The sequence below is a fragment of the Prionailurus viverrinus genome, chromosome E3, assembly GCF_022837055.1.
Source record: "Prionailurus viverrinus isolate Anna chromosome E3, UM_Priviv_1.0, whole genome shotgun sequence".
Classification (NCBI taxonomy): Eukaryota; Metazoa; Chordata; class Mammalia; order Carnivora; family Felidae; genus Prionailurus; species Prionailurus viverrinus.
In genome coordinates, this window is record NC_062576.1 from 17,364,107 (window position 1) to 17,380,995 (window position 16,889).

The 16,889-nt window shown below is 42.0% G+C and overlaps 1 protein-coding gene across 4 annotated transcripts in view; it reads right to left on the reverse strand.

Annotated features, from left to right (window-relative positions):
* ITGAM (integrin subunit alpha M) overlaps window positions 1-15,733 on the reverse strand; it is a 44,183-nt gene extending 28,450 nt beyond the window's left edge. For 3 of the 4 annotated variants that reach the window (XM_047839112.1, XM_047839111.1, XM_047839110.1), the window contains exons 1-8: window positions 15,643-15,733; window positions 14,007-14,115; window positions 10,181-10,284; window positions 9,796-9,866; window positions 9,532-9,649; window positions 3,375-3,505; window positions 2,789-2,934; window positions 1,897-2,050 (exon numbers count right to left, since the gene is read on the reverse strand). In XM_047839112.1, coding sequence (XP_047695068.1) covers window positions 1,897-2,050; window positions 2,789-2,934; window positions 3,375-3,505; window positions 9,532-9,649; window positions 9,796-9,866; window positions 10,181-10,284; window positions 14,007-14,115; window positions 15,643-15,670 — 861 coding nt within the window. In that variant the 5' untranslated portion in view covers window positions 15,671-15,733. Of the gene's footprint in view, window positions 1-1,896; window positions 2,051-2,788; window positions 2,935-3,374; window positions 3,506-9,531; window positions 9,650-9,795; window positions 9,867-10,180; window positions 10,285-14,006; window positions 14,116-15,642 lie in introns of those variants that run through there. The other variant, XM_047839114.1, reaches the window with a different exon arrangement.
* Between the last annotated feature and the right edge of the window lie 1,156 nt (window positions 15,734-16,889).

A 16,889-nucleotide genomic window follows, 5' to 3' on the forward strand; every position in this document is an offset into this window, starting at 1 on the left:
CCAGCAAAGAAAATTCTGTGGGAAAAGAATCTGAAACAATATCTGTCAGATGAAGAAATGCACCAGAATAGGGACAGGGCTACCAAGTATAGTAGGGCAGGTTATGCACTGCACATAACATTCTGTCAAGGGAGAAATTAGCTTTTGGTCCCTTTATTGTGCTATGCCTCCTGGTATGGAGCTGACCTCTCCCCAGAGTAAAGGGAGTCTTTTTCTCTATATGAAGGGGTTTCCTACTTGCCAACCCATGCACCCATGATGATACTTTTTTCTGTGTCATACAAGGTACTGTGGTAGTTTGATTACACTGATCCCCAACTCTATACCTCTTCCTATATCCAAGCCCTTTCCCCCAAAACTTTGCTGTATCCTCCTATTTATGGCAGAGCAATCTGCCCTGCTTGTTGTCTCTGGGTCCGGCTATGTGTCTTGCTTCAGCCAATGGATATTATCATACATGATTCAGACAGATGCTTTAAAAAAAAGTGCTTGAAACATTTCCACTTGCTCTTTTTTTATTGTTTTTTTAATGTTTATTTATTTTTGAGAGGCAGAGAGACAGAGCATGAGCAGGGGAGGGGTGGAGAGAGAGAGGGAGACACAGAATCTGAAGCATGCTCCAGGCTCTGAGCTGTCAGCACAGAGCCCGACAGGGGCCTTGAAGCCACAAGCCATGAGATCATGACCTGAGCTGAAGTCAGACTCTCAACCGACTGAGCCACCCAGGTGCCCCCACTTGCTCTTTTGTTCCCCTGCCTTCACCATGAGGACATGCCCAGGCTAGCCCACTGTAAGATGATACTGGGAGCAGCAGAGCCAAGTTACCCCAGTTGTTCCAGTCATTCCAGTCCAGCAGACAGACATAGATGGCAACCCTCAAAAATGGAGAGAGCCCAGCCAAGATCAGCAAAGCTGCCAAGCAACCTTCAAATGATTACAGATTTAAGAGTGAGCCTAGTCAAAGCCAGAAAAATTGTCCAGCTCAACTACAGACTTACTTATTGTTTTAAAAGACTGAATTCTGGGGGCGCCTAGGTGGCTCAGTCGGTTAAGCGTCCGACTTCGGCTCAGGTCATGATCTCACAGTCTGTGAGTTCGAACCCCGTGTCGGGCTCTGGGCTGATGGCTCAGAGCCTGGAGCCTGCTTTTGATTCTGTGTTTCCCTCTCTCTCTGCCCCTCCCTCGTTCATGCTCTGTCTCTCTGTCTCAAAAATAAATAAACGTTTTTAAAAATTTTTTTTATTTATTTTTTTAAATTTTTTTTAACGTTTATTTATTTTTGAGACAAGGAGAGACAGCATGAACGGGGGAGGGTCGGAGAGAGAGGGAGACACAGAATCTGAAACAGGCTCCAGGCTCTGAGCCATCAGCCCAGAGCCTGACACGGGGCTCGAACTCACGGACCGTGAGATCATGACCTGAGCCGAAGTCGGACGCTTAACCAACTGAGCCACCCAGGCGCCCCTAAAAAAATTTTTTTTTTAAATAAAGGACTGAATTCTGGTGCGCATGGGTGGCTCAGTCAGTTGAGCATCCGACTTTGGCTCAAGTCATGATCTCACAGCCCATGAGTTTGAGCCCTGCATCAGGCTCTGTGCTGACAGCTCAGAGCCTAAAGCCTGCTTTAGACTCTATGTCTCCCTCTCTCTCTCTCTCTCTCTCTCTCCCTCCCTCTCAAAAATAAAAATAAATTGTTAAAAAAATTAAAGGACTGAAATCTGAGATAATTTGTTGTACTGCATCATTGTAACAATAATTAACTGACACAGGCTCATGTGGGCTAGCAGTGACCTTGCCCTACCTTGGTTTAACTGATATTTACAAATTGAAGGGAGGGTGTATCCAAGTAGAAGCATCAGGCCACAGAAGCTCAGGCCAAAGAGCCACATTTCCTACCCCAATGACATAGCGAATGATCCCCTCTTTGTCTGCTTCAGGAATGACATCCTTGTACTCCAAGGGATCGCCAAACTTTTCTCCATCCGTGATGACTACTAGGATCTTAAAGGCTTTCTCCCGCGCTCCACTACTGCTCTGAAACAATTCTCTTCTGTCCAGGGAAGAGGAAAGAAAAGTCAAATGTGAATAGAGATACTCTTAATGCTAAGGAGGAAGCATCAGCAGTCACTGGCTCAGATGTAGCTAGGAGGGGTTTGGGCTCCTTTGGAATGAACACTGAGATGTGGCTGCCCCATGACCTGGAAAGGCAACAGGAGAAGGTAGAAGAGTGGAAGGAAATGAAATCTTCACTGCATTTATATAATTTTGCATATATTGATTTTTTAAACTATTTTAAATTAAAACAAAATTTTTAAGCTTAATTGGGCCCTCACAAACCTTTCCTGGTTTGATGCAATGGGTCTCTAGCTCACCTTCCTATACTTTTGTCCCAATCCCCACCCTCACCTCTATACACGTACACACACACACACACACACACACACACCAGAGTGAACTTTCCAAAACAAGATGTGGTGACGTCTCCCCACTGCTTAAAACCTTCAGTGGATCCCCACTGGCTTTTCAGTTGCCTTAAGGGACCTGACCTCAACTAATCTCTGTGGCCACCCTCTAGCTTTACCCTCACGTCTCCCCTTCACTCCTACCTTTACTCACAACTTGTATTTCATGAACATACAATGCAGAGTCCCTCCTCCACACCTTTACTCATGCTGTTCCCTCCACCATAAATATCTTCTACCCCGTCCCTGTCTGAACAACTGCCTTCATTCTTCAAATCCCAACTAAAAAAATCACCTCCTCCTTCCATCCTAAGCAAAGAACTTACACTACTTTGCGGATTCCTGTGGCAGTGTGTGTCCGCCCACGCAACTGTTTTATTGGCCTCACCAGCAATGATGGGTTAGGGTTTTTCTTGAATTCATTAAAGGTGAAATGAGTCTGGAAGTCTTCAGAGTACTGCATTAAAGAAAACTGGGAACAGGCATCTGGTATTACACTGGAGAAAGTGTCCCTCCTCACACTTGCCCACCTCCTAGGAAATGTTACATAAATCTTGAAACACTCAAGTCTCCAAATCCCTCCAAATTCTACACTGCCCCCAATTCTTCTGCCACACCAGGACAGAGATCTGCCATCAGCTCCCACCTCTAAATACTAGAACTCAGCCAGAGATGACAGGTAAGTTTCATCTCCCATGCCAACCCTTATCAATTAGTCAGAGCGGCCTGCTTTACAGAGGGCTGGAAGAATGCTGAGGCTGCATCCAGAAAGAGCAGGAAAGAGGATCATGAAAGAAAACATGATTAATTGGCAATTTTGCAATAGAAGTAAAAGAGAAAAGTGGCAGACTGGTTGCCATGGATTTTCCAGCTTTATATGAACTATTTCTTAACCAACCCATTTGCCCTCACCAAGGTTTTGGATTTCTTGAATTGACCCATCACAGTTGAGACAAAATCCTTCATCTTCTGAAAGTCGCTCTGGATGATGCTACCAGAACCATCAATCAAGAAGGCAATATCACTGTCTTGCCGAGGGCACTCTTGGGAAACAGGAGAAAGAGCATGAACTGATTAAGTATTAGAGACTGGGATTAATTCTTTTCCATGTCAACCCTCTACTAAGCAGTGAAAATAAAAAGTAAACAATATGCAACCCATGCTCCAAGCTTAATAAAAACATGGACACAGTCTCAAGATGGCAGTCACCATGAGGAAGGCATCAGTAGAATATGTCAATGTTACTTTTGAATAACAACAAAAAATAAACAACTTTTCAAGGAATGCAAATAGAATCACAGAGCTGAAGGAAGAAATACAGTGAAAAAGAAACAACAAAATTTAGAAGATGCTTGCACTGTTGGTGGGAATACAAACTGGTGCAGCCACTCTGGAAAACAGTGTGGAGGTTCCTCAAAAAATTAAAAATAGAACTACCCTATGACCCAGCAATAGCACTGCTAGGAATTTATCCAAGGGATACAGGAGTGCTGATGCATAGGGGCACATGTACCCCAATGTTGATAGCAGCACTTTCAACAATAGCCAAATTATGGAAAGAGCCTAAATGTCCATCAACCAATGAATGGATAAAGAAATTGTGGTTTATATACACAATGGAATACTACATGGCAATGAGAAAGAATGAAATATGGCGCTTTGTAACAACGTGGATGGAACTGGAGAGTGTGATGCTAAGTGAAATAAGCCATACAGAGATAGACAGATACCATATGTTTTCACTCTTATGTGGATTCTGAGAAACTTAACAGAAACCCATGGGGGAGGGGAAGGAAAAAAAAAAGAGGTTAGAGTGGGAGAGAGCCAAAGCATAAGAGACTCTTAAAAACTGGGAACAAACTGAGATTGACGGGGGAGGGAGGGAGGGGGGGTGGGTAATGGGTATAGAGGAGGGCACCTTTTGGGATGAGCACTGGGTGTTGTATGGAAACCAATTTGACAATAAATTTCATACATTGAAAAAATAAAATAAAATAAAATAAAATAAAATAAAAATAAATTTTAAAAATCCATTAAAAATCTGTACTTTTTAAAATATTTTAAATATTTTATTTATTTATTTATTTATTTATTTACTTACTTATTTACTTATTTATTTTCAGAGAGAGAATATGCACTTGTACATGAGTTGGGGAGGGGCAGAGAAACAGGAGAGGGAGAATCCTAAGCAGGCTCCATGCTGTCAGCACAGAGACCAACTCGGGGCTCCATCTCACAAACCATGAGATCATTACCTAAGCAGATATCACGAGTCTGATGTTTAACTGACTAAGCCACTCAGCCACTCCTCTGTTCATTTTTTTTTTAATTATTTATTTAGGGGTGCCTGGATGGCTCAGTTGGTTGAGCATCGAACTCTTGATTTTGGCTCAGGTCATGATCCCAGGGTCATGGGATTGGGCCCACTAAGTATGGAGCCTGCTTAAGATTCTCTCTATCTCCATCTGCCTTTCCCCTGCTCTCTCTCCCTCTTTTTCAAAACTAATTAATTAATTAATTAACTTCTTTTAACATATATGTATGGAGGCTGCTGGGTGGCTCAGTTGGTGGCACTTCCAACAATAGCCAAATTATGGAAAGAGCCTAAATGTCCATCAACTGATGAATGGATAAAGATGTGGTTTATATATACAGTGGAATACTACTTGGCAAGAGAAAGAATGAAATCCTGCCATTTGCAGCAACGTGGATGGAACTGGAGGGTATTATGCTAAGTGAAATAAGTCAGTCAGAGAAAGACAGATACCATATGTTTTCACTCATATGTGGATCTTGAGAAACTTAACAGAAGATCATGGGGGTGGGGAAGGGGGGAAAATGTTACAAACATAGAGGGAGGGAGGCAAACCACAAGAGACTCTTAAATACAGAGAACAAACTGAGAGTTAATGGGAGGCAGGGGAGGGGAAAGTGGGTGATGGGCATTGAGGAGGGATGAGCACTGGGTGTTGTATGGAAACCAATTTGAAAATAAATTATATTTAATAAAAATAATAAAAAATAATAAAAATAAATAAATAAACATTTAAAAATTAAAATAAATAAATAAATAAATAAATTTTAAAAGCTTTAAAAAGAAAAAGAAACTGACCAGAACCTGTCACAACCACTGACTGTCTCTGAACATGCACAAATGTCCTAGAGTGTGGTAAATCTATGCAATGGAATACTACTTAGCAATTTAAAAAAGGAAAGAACTACTAATACACACAACAACATGAATGAAATGCAAGTGTATTATACTAGCGAAAGAAGCCAATCTCAAAAGGTTTTAATTCCATATATGTAGCTTTCTTGAAAAGACAAACTGTACAGTGATGGAGAACAGATTAGTGAGTGCCAGGTACTAGAGTGGAGGGGGAGAAAGCAACTAACTATAAAAAGATAGTATGAAGGATTTTTTAAAGGAGTAATATAACTCTTGTTTTCTGTTCATGTTGTCTTTTTTAAGATTTTATTTTTAAGTAATCTCTACAACCAACACGGGGTTCAAACTCACAACCCTAAGATCAAGAGTTGTATGCTGTATTGACTGAGCTTGCCAGGCACCCCATGTTCACGTTAGTTTTTTATCCAAACCCGTAAATACTTTAAAATTCATGGAACTGTACACTAAAAGAAAAAGGTCAATTTTACTGTATGATCTATAAAAAAATTAAATTGCCCAAAAAAAGCGTTGGCTTTTTAAAAATAAATAAACAGATTCTAACATTTATATGGAAAATATACAAAGAAAATTAACTATAGAAAATATACAGGGGCGCCTGGGTGGCGCAGTCGGTTAAGCGTCCGACTTCAGCCAGGTCACGATCTCGCAGTCCGGGAGTTCGAGCCCCGCGTCGGGCTCTGGGCTGATGGCTCAGAGCCTGGAGCCTGTTTCCGATTCTGTGTCTCCCTCTCTCTCTGCCCCTCCCCCGTTCATGCTCTGTCTCTCTCTGTCCCAAAAATAAATAAACATTGAAAAAAAAAAATTTAAAAAAAAAAAAAGAAAATATACAAAGAAAATTAATCAAAAAAATGTTTGAAAATCTCAAAGATATGTTAACTGGAAAGGATCAAGTGTGTACAGAATGTGCCACCATTTGTGGCACAAAATGAAGACTCTAGATATGTATATGCTTGTGAATAAGACGAGAAACTGGCAATGAAATGTTTATAGTGTGTCCTTTAGTACTTTTTGAATTTTGAATCATTTTTAAAGAATTGAAGATGTTTTTTATTTTATTTTTTTAGAGGGGGTGTCACAAGTGAGCGAGGGGCAGAGAGAGAGATAGAGGGAGGGGGAGAGAGAGAGAGGGAAGGAGAGAAACAGGGCTAACCCAAAGTGGGGCTTGCGGGTTTTTTTTTTTTTTTGCTTTTTTGTTTTTGTTTTTCTTTTACCAAAGTGAGGCTCATGCTCATCCAAATTGGGGCTCAAGGTCACCCAAAGAGGGGATCGTGCTCACCTGATGCGGGACTCCAACTCAGGAATCATAAGATCTCGACCTGAGCCAAAATCAGATGCTTAAGCTATGAGCCACGCAGGCACCCTAAAAATACTTTTAAAAATACTTGTAAAAGAAAAGTATTGAATCCTGAGAGTGAGAACAGAAGAGAGAAATGTGAGGGTGGAGCTGAAGCCACAGAACTGGATGTGATTGGGCAGGAAGAACACATGGACAAGAATAGAAGCTGTAACATGGTACCCCTATGCATGCAAAGAAGGCAGAGGAAGGCTGCCTGGAGCTGAAGCTTAACAGAAGCCCTTGGCAGGGGGAGAAGCAAAGACAGAAGAGAGAAGGGGAGGGGAGGAGAAGGCAGGAGAGGGGAGGAGAAGGAAGGGGAGGAGAGGGGGAGGGGAGGGGAAGGGGAGGGAGAGGAGAGGAAGGGAGAGGAGAGGAAGGAGGGGAGGTGAAGGGAGGGGAAGGGAGGGGAAGGGAGAGGAAAGGAGGAGGGGAAGGGAGGAGAAGGGAGAAATCTAGAGCCAAGTTTTTTGGGAAAGAAGAGATGACCTGTAAGTCACATCAGAAAAGTCAGTAAATATGAGGGCAGAAAAGAGATTTGGCATTTAGGGAATCATAAATGCCGTTTGCAAGAGGAAGATTTATATGATGGTTGAGCAGAAGCCAGATGTCAGAGGGTGAAGAATGGTGATATGGGGGAAATGGAAACAAGGAGAGAGAGCCCTTTCAAGAAGTGTGGTGGTGAAGGTAAGGAGAAATGGCAGAAGATATAGAGGAGATCAAGGAGAGAGAAGGGTATTTTTAGTGCTAGTAATTTTGGTGGTTGATTGATTTTAAGATATGGATAAGCATGAGCATGTTTACATTCAAAAGAGGGGTAGAAATTTAAGCTCCTAGAGAGAATGAAAGATTTAGGATGTGGATTTCAAGTTGGTGAGGTGAGAGAGCCTCAAAAGCCCAGAGAAAAGAGTGATTCATGGAAAGGTGGAGAGACAGGTCTTTCTCTAAAAGCAAGGGTGATACCATTGCAAAATTTGAACAAGGAGAAGGGGTAAGTGGAGGGAGTTCATCCCTGGCAACTTTGATTTTCTTTGTGAAGAAGGAAGGTTATCTTTTGAGAGTAAAGTACAAAGGAGCAGAGCTTGAGAGAAAAAAAAAACTTACAAAAGGAAGATATATCTGCCCTTGTTTCCAGAACCAACTTGAAGACAAGAAAAAGAAGGCCAAGCAGCTGAAGAAATAAGTGGCAAAAAGTAGTTTAGAAAAAAAAGATTCAGTCAGTCACTCACTCTTTCAGTCAACAAATGTTTGGGGAACAAGAATGTGGTAGGTAGTCACTAAGGTGGTCCCCAAGATTCTCACCTCATGGAAATAACACCCTTGCATAGTCCCTTCCCTTGAGTGTGAGCTAGACTTTTTGACTCAATTCAAAGAAATATAAAATTACAGAAGTAATGTGTTTTTACTTCTGAGATTAGATTATGAAACTACTGTGTTTTCTTCCTTGGGTGTTTTCTCTCCCTCTTGCTCTCCTAATCCCTTGTTTACTCACTCTGGAGGAAGCCAGCTGCTCTGTGGGGAGCAGTTATGAGATTATTTATAGGGAAGCCCATGTGACAAACAACTGAGAGAAGCCTCCAGCAACAGCCAGTGAAAACAGAGGCCTTCAGTTCAACAATCTGGTAAATGAGCTTGGAAGTGGATCTTTTTCTCAGTCAAGCATTCAGATGAGACCACAGCTCCAGTTTAACAAGTTAACTTCAATCTCACAAAAAAAACCCTAAGGCAGAGCTACCCAGCTAAGTCATGCCCAGATTCCTGATTCATAGAAACTGTAATATAATTAACATTTATTGTTTTTAGCTACTAAGTTCAGGGGCAATTTGTTAAGCAGCAATAGATATGAGAGTATAGAACAATGAACAAGCTGGACAGTAGTATCCTTGCTATCATGAAGCCTGCATTCCAGAAGAAAGGATATAAAATAAACAAGTAAAATATGTACATACAAGTATTAAAATGGTAAAGTAGGACAATGTGGTAGGGAGTGATGATGGAAAAGATCCACTCAGAAAAGGCCTCTTTGAAGAAGTGACATTTGAGCTGAGTTGACAATAATGGGTTGCCAGGTAAGATCTGAGGGAAGAGCATTCCAGGCTGAAGGAATAGTGAGTGCAAAGGCCCTAAGACATGGACAACTTGGTGTTGTTCTTGAAGAAAGGCAGCCAGAGTGGCTGGAGCACAGTGGCTGAGGTAGACTGGATGGGAGAAAAGTTGAAGAAGCCATACCATTCAGAGCCTCAAAGGCTATGATTAGGAGACTTAGGCACTTATTCTAAGGACAATGGTTGGGACATCATCTCACAAAGATGAGTGGGCATATCAGGACTTTCCATATTTATATTTATATTTATATTTATATATCAGGACTTTTCTTAAAGTGCAAAATCCTAGCATCAACTCCTACCATCTCTGTTGGAACCTAGTTGCCTCCCACTTCTGCACCTAGATCCCTAAGTCACCCCTCAGGCTGTGAATAGTCCCCATCCCAGTCCTGCCCTTATGCTCACACTACCCATCTGTATTCTTTGCCAAAGGCCACCTACCTCTGAGGCTCTCTGGGAATCTCTGGGGCTGCTGCCGTAGGTTGGATCCAAACAGGAAGCATAAGCCATTCACATAGGTGTTCTCCTTACAAGTTTGGTGCACAGTGGGACCACAGGCCTGGGGGAAGGTTGCATGTGGGAGGGGCTGTTCCTGCTTCCTGTCCTTTTACCTCAGCATCGCCACCCTCCACAGACCCCAGCCCCAGCAGCCATAAGCCCCTGACTCCTTCTTTCAGAACAATCCCATGACCCAGGACAACTCACCAGCAGTCGAAAAGGGTTGGTGGCAAATGCTAGAGACAGGCCCAGAGACATGTTCACCGCCTCCAGGGGGACTGAGGAGACATATATATATACATGGTCACCTTCAGGGGCATAAAATGGGCTATGTTAAGGTCAACAGCGGTCACTTTAACCTGGGAGACATGCAGACTAAACAGATCAAGGTGAACCTAAGTCACAGGAAAGGAACATGAAGGGGGTGCCTGAAAGTATCTGAGGTAGAGTCTGCATACAGCACAGAGACTGATGAACTGGATGCCTGGGCCCCCAACTACAGACGCTCAGAACAAAAGGAATGCCTGGCAAGTTCAGGTGTACACACAGGTGGAAGCCTAGCCCTGGATCCCAGGGAGGGGCAGTGACTCACCCTCCAGGGAGATAGGCTCACACTTGCCCATGCTGTAGTCACACTGGTAGAGGCCACCTGTTTGGTTGGCAGCCTTTATCTCCTGGGGGGCTCCAACCACCAACCTGGGGGGAGAGTTAGGAAAAGATCACTACAGGGACAAGAGAAAACCATGGCATGTGGGAAAGAAGGAGACCATGGAAGTTCTGCCACTCAAAGGAAAGTGAGAAGAGACAACCCTCAGTATTTCCCAATTCCCTGAAATAGGAGGAAGATTCAGCAAAGAAAAAAAATGGGAAAAGTTTAAATATTGGAAGGGGAAGGGCCTCTTTAAGAATGACACAAAACCAAGAAGTCATTAAAAAGTTGTGGCATCCTGGGGCACCTGGGTGGCTCAGTCGGTTGAGCGTCTGACTTCAGCTCAGGTCACGATCTCATGGTTTGTGAGTTCGAGCCCCGCATCAGGCTCTGGGCTGATGGCTCAGAGCCTGGAGCCTGCTTCCAATTCTGTGTCTCCCTCTCTCTGCCCCTCCCCCATTCATGCTCTGTCTCTCTCTGTCTCAAAAATAAATAAACATTAAAAAAAAATTTAAAAAAAAGTTGTTGCATCCTATATTGTACACCTGAAATTAATATAACACTGTATGTTAACTATACTGGAATTTAAAGAAAAATGTTTGATGAATAAATTCAACCATTTTAAATTCAGTCATTTTGAATAAATTTCTGTATGTGATATCAGGGAAATGCAAATCAAAACTACAATGAGATATCACCTTGGGGGCACCTGGGTGGCTCAGTTGGTTAAGCATCTGACTTTGGCTTAGGTCATGATCTTGTGGTTCGTGAGTTCTCTCTGTTGTCAGCATGCTTCCGATCCTCTGTCTCCCTCCCTCTCTCTCTGTCCCTCCCCTGCTTGTGCACATGCTCTCTCTCTCAAAAATAAATAAACATTAAAAAAATAATGAGATATCACCTTATACCTATCAAAATGGCTAAAATCGAAAAACACAAGAAACAACAGGTATTGGTGAGGATATGGAGAAAGGGGAACCCTCACACACTGTTGGTAGGATGCAAACTAGTGCAGCCACTCTGGAAAACAGTATTGAGTTTCCCCAAAAAGTTAAAAATAAAGCTATACTACGATCCAGCAATTGCACTACTGGATATTTACCCAAAGAATGCAAAACCAATAATTCAAAGGGATACATGCATCCCAATGTTTACAGCAGCATTATCTACAATAGCCAAATTATAGAAGAAATCCAATTGTTCATCAACTGATGAATGGATAAAGAAAATATGGTGTATTCTGAGCCTGGCTGGCTCAGTCAGTGGAGTGTGTGACTCTTGATCTTGGGTTGTGAGTTCAAACCCCACACTGGGTGTAGAGACTACTTAAAAATAAAATCTTAGGGGTGCCTGGGTGGCGCAGTCAGTTAAGCATCCAACTTCAGCCAGGTCATGATCTCGCGGTCCGTGAGTTCGAGCCCCGCGTCAGGCTCTGGGCTGATGGCTCAGAGCCTGGAGCCTGTTTCCGATTCTGTGTCTCCCTCTCTCTCTGCCCCTCCCCCGTTCATGCTCTGTCTCTGCCCCAAAAATAAACGTTGAAAAAAAAAATTTTTTTAAATAAAATAAAATAAAATTAAAAAAAAAGATGATGATGATGATAATATGATATATATATACACATATATATGTATATACACACACATACACAATGGAATATTAATAACCATAAAAAAGAATGAAATCTTGCTGTTTGCAACGACATGGGTGGAGTTAGAGACTATTATGCTAGGTGAAATAAGTCAGAGAAAGACAAATACTGTATGATTTCACTCATATGTGGAATTTAAGAAACCAAGCAATAAGCGAAGGGACAAAAAAAGAGAAAGGCAAACCAAGAAACAGATTCTTAACTATAGAGAACAAAAACTTTTTTCTAAATTTCCGTATGTGAAAAACTACCATATACAAAGTTAAAGGACAAACAATAAACTGGTGAGAGGGAGATTAGCAACTCATGCCACAGACTACTTTCCTCAATATAGTCAGAGCTCCTACAAATCAATAAAGAAAAAAGAAATAAAACAATAGAAAAATGGGCAATAAATAAGAAAAAGGTTCACAGAAAAGGAAATACATTTCTCATTTAAAAACAAGTGCAATTTAAGGGGCACCTGTATGACTCCTGGGTAACTCAGTCAGTTGAGCATCCAGCTATTGGTTTCAGCTCAGGTCATGATCTCACAGTTCATGAGTTTGAGTCCCTGACATAGCAGACCCTGCTTGGGATTCTGTCTCCCTCTCTGTCTGCCCCTCTCCTGCTCTTTTGCTCTGTCTCTCAAAATAAATAAACGCTTTAAAAAATAAAAATAAAAAATAAAAATAAGGGGCACCTGGGTGGCTAAGAGTCTGACTTCTGTTCAGTCATGATCTCAAAGTTTGTGAGTTAGAGCATCACACAGGGCTCTGCGTTGACAGTGAGGAGCCTAGTTCAGATCCTCTGTCTCCCTCTCTCTCTGCCCCTTCCCAACTCACACACATGAGCACCTGCACATTCTCTCTCTCAAAAATAAATATAAATAAATAAATAAATAAATGCAATTTAAAACTAAATTGAGATACCATATCTAACCTATTCAATTTGCAAAGATCAAGAAGTTTGATTACACATTGGGTTGGCAGGTGGTTGGGGAAGTAAGTGTTTCCATAAATTTCTGGTGTAAGTGCAAACTGTTTCCACCTCCACCAAGGGTAATCTGGAAACATCTATTAACATCAGATATGCATTCCTTTGATCCAGGAATCCTAGTTCTAGGAATTTGCTTCCAAATATACTCACACATGTACAAAAGGACAGCATTTTTCACATCACAAAAATTTGGAAACAATCTAATGTCTTTTAAGAAGAGATTTAAATGTAATATCAATGTAAACTATAGTACCTCAAAATAATAGAATATGATGCAAGAATTTAAAAGAATGAGTTAGGGGGCACCTGGGTGGCTCAGTTGGTTAAGTGTCCAACTTCAGCTCAGGTCATGATCTCATGGTTTGTGGTTCTAGTCCCACATCAGGCTCTGTGCTCACCAGAGCCTGAAGCCTGCTTCAGATTTGTGTCTCCTTCTCTCTCTCTCTCTCTCTCTCTCTCTCTCTCTCTGCCTCTCCCCTGCTTGTGCTCTCTCTCTCAAAAATAAATAAACATTTAAGAAAAATTTTTTAAGAATGGGTAAAGTTTTTATGCATGTATCTGGGAAAATTACCAAGCTCTATTAAGAAAAAAAAATGCGAAGCTCAGAATAGAGCAGAGGCTGGCAAACTTTTTGTGGAAAGATAATACTATTTCCATAATTCTTTTTATATAGGCAAATATTTTAGGCTTTTCAGGCCATATACTCCCTGTTGAAGCCTCTTGATTCTCCCATTGTAGCTCCAAAGTGTCCATAAACAACGAATAGCAAGTTGGGATGAGGATGGGATCAATAAAATTTATTTACAAAAATAGGCAGCAGTAGTTTGAATACAATGTGTTCTACAAATTGTGTGGGGAATGGGAGTTAAGGAAATTTGGAGGTACACACAACATAGACTCTGCAAGGACCCACAAGAAACCATTTAACAGGGAACCTCCTGGGTAAAGAATGGGGGAAGGGAGTATGTGCTGAGGAGACTTTTTACTATTGCACTCTTTAGGATCTTTTGAATTTAGAACTCTCTATCTGTATTACCTATACAAAAAGTAAATCAAGAAAAAAATCCACAAAATTGTGATTTTTTTTTCAAGTATATAAGTGTTAAAGAGAAGTGTAATACAGAGACCTCCACATGTGGTCCTTACCGGGATCCCTCAAGCTGGACCACACTTTGCCCGAAGCCCGCTGCATTCTCTTGGAATAGCGTTGCATGCTTAGTATCCAGGTTGAACCCATGACATAATAAGGCCAAGGCTAGAAGGAGGAGAAAGCCTGAGGGTCAGGAGGACATAAGGAGATAAGAAAGCAACTTGGATGTGAGGGTGATCTGGCTGCGACATCTGTCACCCCATTGATTGCCAGGGTTGATTCGGCTGATTTGACTGGCTAGGCGGGTGTCTCCTTCCTCCCTCACCGCTCCATGTGCTTCCCTCCCAAAGTTGCGCGCTCGGTCGAAGAGGACGACCTTCCCTGACAGAGGAGGACCGTTCTTCCGCCACAAGTATATGAGTAGCTGCACTCCCATGCTAGAACCTCCAAACAAGCTCTCAAGGTCCATTTGTAGGAGAACGTAGGATAGTCAAGCTTCCAAGACTCCAGACACATCCAAATGAGGCGCTGCACGTGGCAGTCTGCCTTTCTTTATAAAAATAAAAATAACACTAATAATAATAAAAATAAATAAATTTTTTAAAAAAGCAACTTGCCCTCCTGCTCTGTGCATCTACCTGCTGGGATTCACCCTAACCCAGCATGGAGATATCTGCCTCCCAGGTCCAACTGTCTTACTGTCCAACTGTCTGAAGTGGAGGTTGGCACACTTTTTCTATAAAGGGCCAGATAGTAAATATTTTAGGTTTTGTGGGCCAAGAAGCTAGTAGAGTACATTAGGTAAGTACTTACACAACAAGAGAGAAAATGTATTTCCACAAATTTTTCACTAGGGAAATTCAAAATATAATAATTGAGTACAGCTTTTTTGTAATATAAATTTACTAATGAGACAAATGGAATTCTTTTGGGAAAATAACGTGTCACTTCACCAGGATTCAGAGTTAGCTTTCCTTATCATGAATCAATTGCAAATGTTCACCTGAGACCTATGGCTCACAGTACAAAAACAGGTAGGGGAATCCATGCCTTATGGCCACAGGCATAAGTTACTTTGCTGACTCTTGGCCCAAAGACCACTAATATGGGGTACAATCAGTCCCTCTCTGAGCTCCACCCTATGCTCCTACCCTGCTGATTTGCCTAACAAGTTCTTAAAGACTCTCTATTAGGCAATTTCCTTCGTATGCAACTCTCAAGCATTTTTTTTTTCCTTTATTTGGCTCATTCTCCACAAAGCACAGGCATGAAAGGAAGCAGATTTGAATCATTTTGGTCATTCAACAAACATTTACACCTGGTTCCTTGGAAAATAGAACTGTAGACAAAGTGGAGATGGTAAAATGGAATCCAAGAAACACTCTGAGAATCCAATATATGTTGACTTTTGGGCATATCATTCCACCTATCTGGGACCTCAGTTTCCTCATCTGTAAAGTGAAGGGGACAGCCAAGCCCCATTGCATTGTCTGTAAATTCAAATATTCATTCAAGCTTCCCTGGTCATCCCATCTTGGTCTAGTTCTCTCTGCTTCTTAAATCCCTTGTCCTTCCTCAAATTCCCCCCATCTAACTCCTAGATATTCTGTGCCCTCTCTCTCCACTCAGAGACTCAAAAGGTCCCCGTCTCCTCACTCTGATCACCCCACCACCACCAAGTCCCTAGGGTACCTGTTAACAGAAGAACTCTGTGAGTCATAGCTGGAGGGAGCAGAAACTGTGGAGCTGGATGCACCACTGAGCCACTTCAAGAAAGCCACCAAAGACAGGAAGGACAGAAAAGGAGAAGTAGGAGGCAGAAGTCTATTAGAGATTCAAAGGAAGAGGGCGGGGGCTTAGTGAGCACAGTCCTGCTCAACCTTCTTCCTTGGACTACAAACAGCCTGTGCTCCCTCCCTAACCATATTCCTGGCCCAAACCAACAAGATCACTGTCCCAAAGGTATTCTTTGCCCACCCGCTTCTAGGGTTGGCCAAGCATTATGAAAAGCAACCTGAGGGGTGCCTGGGTGACTCAGCTCATTGACCATCTGACTCTTGATTTTGGCTTAGGTCATGATCCCAGGGTCCTGGGATCAAGTCCTGTGACAGGCTCGCACTGAGTGTGGAGCCTGCTTACTTGGAGCCTGCTTAAGATTCTCTCCCTCAGGGAGCCTGGGTAGCTCAGTCGGTTAAGCGTCCGACTTCAGCCAGGTCACAATCTCGCGGTCCGTGAGTTCGAGCCCCACATCGGGCTCTGGGCTGATGGCTCGGAGCCTGGAGCCTGCTTCCGATTCTGTGTCTCCCTCTCTCTCTGCCCCTCCCCCGTTCATGCTCTGTCTCTCTCTGTCTCAAAAATAAATAAACGTTAAAAAAAATTTTTTTTAAAAGATTCTCTCCCTCCACCCCTCTCCCCTGCCTCTTGCTCATCCTCTCTCTCTCTAAAATAAATAAATATTTTATATATATATATATATATATATATATATATTTAAAAAAGAAAAGCAAGCTGAAGAAACTTAGGGTCTGCCTCCTGGAACATGTGTCTAAACTAATATTAATACAGACCAAGCATATGTGGACAGTCACACTGTGTCTCTCTGAAAGTACACTTTGCAAAATGTCCTTCCCTCCTGCCCAAGGAAATAGGAGTACCCTTCAGCCACAGCTGTCCTCCTTTTATAGCCATCAGAAAGGACAAGTCAGGTACAGAGAAACCCAGTGCTTTTTAAATATTATTTTGCTTAAAAAAAAAAGCCTCAAACACTTTGTCTAGGAATTTTCACTTCCAGAAATTTATCCTAAAAAATAGTTGAGAAGTACAAAGATGTATTTACAAGCTTGTTCACTGTGGCATTGTTTTTAATAACAAAAAACTAGAATTGCTTCAATAGCCAACAACAGAGGGATGGTTGAATGATGTCTCACTCTGTGATACAT